Source organism: Vicia villosa, linkage group LG1 (assembly GCF_029867415.1).
Source record: "Vicia villosa cultivar HV-30 ecotype Madison, WI linkage group LG1, Vvil1.0, whole genome shotgun sequence".
In the NCBI taxonomy this organism is placed as follows: Eukaryota; Viridiplantae; Streptophyta; class Magnoliopsida; order Fabales; family Fabaceae; genus Vicia; species Vicia villosa.
In genome coordinates, this window is record NC_081180.1 from 131,293,037 (window position 1) to 131,298,943 (window position 5,907).

The window sequence follows — 5,907 nt, forward strand, 5'->3', positions numbered from 1 at the left end:
CTTCCGAACCTTCTTCATGAGTGGATTCTTCATATCTTCTCATTAGTGAAGAATTAGCATTATGATCTACCGACTTCTAAGCAATAGACTTTGACTTCTGAACAGGTTCATCTCCAATCAACTCCATCTCATGACTCTGGAGATTGCTAACTAAGCTTTTTATACTTATGTTGTTTAAGTCTCTAGCTTTTTGAATAGCAGTCACCTTAGGTCTATACTTGGCAGGTAGACTCCTTATAAGAATCTTGTTGACTTAATGAGCAATTGTATAACTTTTGTTCAACACATGAAGACCAGATACAAGAACTTGAAACATTGAGAACATAGTTTCAATGTCTTCAAATTAAAGAAACAAGACCAGTGACACTTGTTTGTGATAATCAACATGCATTGAACATTGCTTCAAATCCAGTCTTCCATGAGATGACCAAACATATTTATATAGAGTGTCGCTTTGTTAGAGAAAAGATTGAATCAGGCAACATTGTCACAAGCTTTTTCAACTTTAATAATCAATTGGCAGATGTGTTTACAAAATCCCTGCTAATTTCAAGAACTAATTATATATGTGGCAAGCTTGGTGGATTTGATTTATATGCTAAAGCTTGAGGGAGAGTGTTGATATTTGTAAATATATAGTGTTAAGAATATTTGTATATAGAATAGTCTCGTATCGACTATATCATATAATTAGTTGTAATATCTCTATATTTAATAAAGTCTATGTAATGCTTTTCAAAATAGATGATTTATTCAAATGGCTATTAGGAGTTCTTCACAACTTTCATCTTGTAGAGTGTTAAGACCAATATGTTTAACGATATTTGAAATCAACCATCTATAAGGTCTTTCTCAAAATAATGTTTGGTTTTCTCTCATCATGCCTCTTTCTATATAATTGAAAATATGATTTTTTTTATGCATACAATAGAGAAATAGTACTTTGAAAATTATTTATTGTAATGAAAATTTTGTTTATTTATTAATTTTAATTAAATATATATTTTAATCATATCTAAATTTTACTCAAAGACATTTATTTTTTTATAAATACATATACATTTTATATAATTAATTTTTTTTATCAAATGTTTTTAAATATATGAGACCAACAATAAAAATGTTTTTCTTAGTTAAGAAGAGATTAAAAAATAGATAACAAATAATAAAATAAACTGAAGTAGTCTTTATTCCATAACAATTTATTTTATTTTATTATATTGGTATACTTTTATCTAATAATATTTTTTTAAAATTTATCATATAGAGTACTTATATATATATATATATATATATATATATATATATATATATATATATATATATATATATATATATATATATATATATATATATATATATATATATATATATATATATATATATATATATATATATATATATATATATATATATATATATATATATATATATAAAGTAATTGGTATACTTTATTTTATATTATCTTAAATAAACAATTTTTCTCAAAAACTAAAAATTACTTTTATTCTTTAGCAAGTAAAAGAAATCCTGCATTTTTTTCAAGAACTAAAATATATTTTTGCACTCAACATAATAACTAGATTTAACAATTGTTTAAATGCATTTTATTCAATTCATAAAACTTCTTGCCATAAGAATAAGCAAGTGCACAAATTTGACAATAAGCTAATTTATAGGTCTTATTTCTATTCCTTCGAGAATGAAACCACCCTTTGTACGACCAGCCTTAATCTCGACAACACCCATCTGAATGACTTCATCTTGTATGCCTGAACTGAAGAACTCTCCAATCTCGATCTCCAACCACCCATCACTTCTCAGTTTTGGACTCTCTAGCCCCAATAACTCATTGTCTCGTTCCTTATCAAAGTTTGGATCTAACCAAACTTGTTTTGTAGATATGCGGTCTTCAAATTTATCTATGGTTAATTCCACAGGAATAACATCAAAATCATCGGGATCCATCAATTTGAACACAAGAACAGCAGCATATCGAGTATTTGAGGACAAAACACGTGTGCTAATTTTCCCATAAATTTCAAACCACCACACATAACGTAGCCTAGCAACTTCTTTGAATCTGTTGGAAACAAGAATTAATGGCATAATCAACACGTTAACAATGTGAGAAAATTATTTAAAGTAGATATAAATAAGCTATAAAATGATGACACTCCGGTACAGATGTATAACACTGACACATATACATACACGTCTTGATTCAGAGGTAAAAAGAACTGACCTGGACTCTGGTAGAGTTATCCAATCCCAATAGGTAGGAGTGTCACCCCAAGCGATGGAGAGATCTCTAGCACTAAGCATGTATATCTTTTTACCACTTTGTTTCTCTAACTGAAAGCTCTGAATTTTAGTTTAACACCATTTAATTAGTTATGGTTTAGAAATTAAAGAATAAAATATTTAACATATAATCGTGAAAATGATACCTTTTTACCATTGTCGATAATGATGGGATTATCAGAGAGAGTAAGATATAGAGTCTTCTTAGAGGGAGAGGTGGCTAGCAAAGAGGATCCAGATTGAGACTCAGAAATGATTGAGATCAAATCAGATGGAAGAAAATGATCCCAAACAATGTCTGATTCAGAGGCAGAACAAAAGTCCTTGGAAACAATGGAGAACTTACATGAATCCAATGGATCTGTTAGCGACAATATGTTGGCAATGCATTCCTCTGGAAGAACCTCTATTGTGTTTTTTTCTTCTGCCTTCTTCGTTTTCATCTCTGTCGCCATTGTTGGTATTGTTGGTGAAATATGCAATATGAACCTATAAAATAGATAAAGATGACCTTAGAAAGATTTGTTTGATTTCTTATGTGTTATGTTCCCTTCTTAAATAGATTTAGATATCTTCAAGAAAATAATGTTTTTAATTTATTTTATATGATTTTAGAAATAACTTAACCACTAAGAATTATATTTCAGGATGCTATTAAAAAATGAGGTGAAATTGACTAAAATTATATTTATATATACATTCCCTCTAATGTTATATATATAAATGTAATATTTTAATTTTTATAAAAAAAATATTTGTTTCCCTTTATTGAATTTTATCTTAAATATTTTTATATGTAAAATAGATATAACTGAAACTATTAAATGGTGTATTGAATTATTTATTGACTGGAATAATATATTGAATTATTATAACAAGTAGAACTCTTAGCCACTAAGTTATTTCATAAAAAACATTATATTTTAGGTAAAATATAATTTATAATCTTTTATATGTTTAAATATTTATTTCTATTCTATTAAGAGACAGATTTATTTTACATTTTTAACAATAATAATATAGATAAAAGAATAGATAAATATCTAAATGTGAGCTTTAGAGTTTTTGTGGATATGAAAAATAAATGAAAAACAAGAAACACGTGAATATATGTTAAATTTAAGGAAAAGAATGTGCATCAAACAAACACTAAACTCTTAAATAAAACATAATTAAACACATTTTAATCACAAAATAATATATCATTATAATTATATGAACATAAAACTATTAACTTACAAAAATTATATTCGAATTAATAATTTAATTAGAATCAACCTCTGATATTATTGAAGGAATTTAAGAGGGGGTTTTTCAAAAAATTTATCCTCTTATCGGAAAAATCCTAATTAATAGATATTTATTGAGAGCTATTATTTTTAGACATTTTCAAAAACAATTTCAATCTTATTTATATTTAATTAAATTATTTAAATAAAATAAAATAATTTAGTTAAATGATATTTAATATAACTAATTGTCAATTATCATTTATTTAATTAAATTATATTTAATCAAATAAATTATATATGTGTTAATGTATTAAATGATTTAAATATAATTAACACATAATTAAATTAAACCTTATTTAATTTAATCATACATTCAACTGGAAGTACTCTATATGTGTGACCTGGTAGATTTTTGTAACATTGACAAAAAAGTTAGATCACCTATTTAATGTTATAAATAGTGAGCAGTATCTAGCAACACATCGCTGCTAGCCAATTATCCAAGTGACGAGAATGTCGTGTGATCTGTCTGACATAACCTTTTTATGATAATGATCATGAGCACGACCATGCATTTTACTGTCATACTCAATCATGGGGCCATAGATATTACTCATGTATATGTAGGAGAGACAAATCTCGTCTAGGTCACTCATAGGCATAGGCTGAATCGAATTTGCAATTTTGGGTATTTCATTTTCGTTATTCTCCTTTCAATCTTTGTTTAAACAAAAGTTTGATGAAGACAAGTGAATGGGAGAAATATTGATTTTTTTTTTTTGGTTTTTCATGAAAAGGAAGGAATGAATATGTGCAAAGTGAATACAAATGGATTGATTCAAAACATGCATGTTCAATTTATTACTATTACCATTTCAAAACAACAAGTTTTAAAAGCAAATAGTACTTAACAAACAAGAAAAATTACAAATGAAAAAAATGGAAGAGGTTTGATGATCACCTCTTTCTAAGAAACTCTTGTGCTTGATTCATTGCTTGGTTGGCTTCTTTTCCTACCCACAGATTGAGTTCCTCGTGCTCTTCGAATGCTGTAAGATGATTGCCAAAGTATTCTTCCTCAGACTCTTCACAGGATGAAACCTTTCCCTTTTTGTTTCCACTTGTACGAGTTATGACATTTTCGTTCCATAGAGACGTCTTAGCATTCTCGTAGGGAAATAATTATGTTCCTCTTGCCTTTTTCCTTATTCCTTCCTTGTGGTACAGGATCCTAAAAGGCTACAGAAATCCTTGACTTTCCTCATTACAATGCTTCAGAATCAAACCATTCTCATTTGGGTCTTCTTTCTTGAGAGATAGCGGTATTGTACTAAGCAACTTCTGCAATTTTCTCTTAAAGCTCTTTCATCTTCAATAGCATGCCCCGCTGCTTTAGTATGGTACTCACACTCAACCTTTGGGCGATCCTCTTTAAAGACTAGGCTTTTGTCATTGATTAAATTTTGAACTTGAGCTTTCAATGCCCTACAATCTTCAACGAAGTTCCCCACTAATCCATCATGATACTCGCATTTGGCGTGTGTGTCATACTTAGGCGGGAACTATGACGACAATGGACTTTTAATAGATTTGGGTAACACCAGTGAACTTTGAATCAAATATGGAAGCTGAACATACAATATATGAATTAGGTCAAAAGAAGCGTTCCTCCTCTACTTACGATCATTCTGATTCTAACTTATGTAACCATGGGGAGGAACAAATGGTCTTTGCTGACATGAAGGCCTTGAAGGAATTGCTGAGGAATAATGAGTTGAAGTTGTGACCTCTAAGGGTGAATATGCAGAGTACTACGTAATGGGTGGTTGCCTCTCACCCAACTTTAGAATATTCTCCTAACTTGAGGATCCCAATACAGCTTTCTTAGATTCCTTGGCAGCAAACACTAGATTATTTTGGGTTGACCTACTAGCTCTCAAGACACTGGCAGCATCGGTCTTCCATATCTTACTTGGAATAAGGAATTACAAGGGTTTCTAGGATTTTTTCACTCAGTTGATTGATAAAGATGTCTACCCTCAAGCCGTTCTTCTTGAATATCAGCTGTTTTGCGCTGATCAATATTTGTACCTTCTTCTTAAAAGGATTATAATTCTCGATTGAGTGCCCTATTGAATTGAAGTGATACTCATACTTAACATTTGAGTTAAACCATTTTGAAGACAGCTTCAAAGGTTTAATTGGTTGGACAACCCATGGCAACTCCTGTTTTAAACATTGTTTCAACTGCCCGTATGTCATAGGAGTTGGGTCAAAATGCTTTCCCATATGGTTACTCTTAGGCTCGCTCAGAGCTTGACTATATCGTTGTACCGGGTTTCTCGGATCTAGCTAGAGAATAGGCACTGAC

At 29.6% G+C, this 5,907-nt stretch overlaps 1 protein-coding gene across 1 annotated transcript; it reads right to left on the reverse strand.

Moving 5' to 3' along the window:
- Window positions 1–1,592: 1,592 nt before the first annotated feature.
- Window positions 1,593–2,810, reverse strand: LOC131616908 (putative F-box protein PP2-B12). Its single transcript, XM_058888354.1, has 3 exons — window positions 2,451–2,810; window positions 2,246–2,364; window positions 1,593–2,083 (listed from the first exon to the last, which is right to left on the reverse strand). Exons 1-3 carry the CDS (start codon window positions 2,757–2,759, stop codon window positions 1,669–1,671), a joined length of 843 nt encoding a protein of 280 aa, XP_058744337.1. The 5' UTR covers window positions 2,760–2,810; the 3' UTR covers window positions 1,593–1,668.
- Window positions 2,811–5,907: the final 3,097 nt, after the last annotated feature.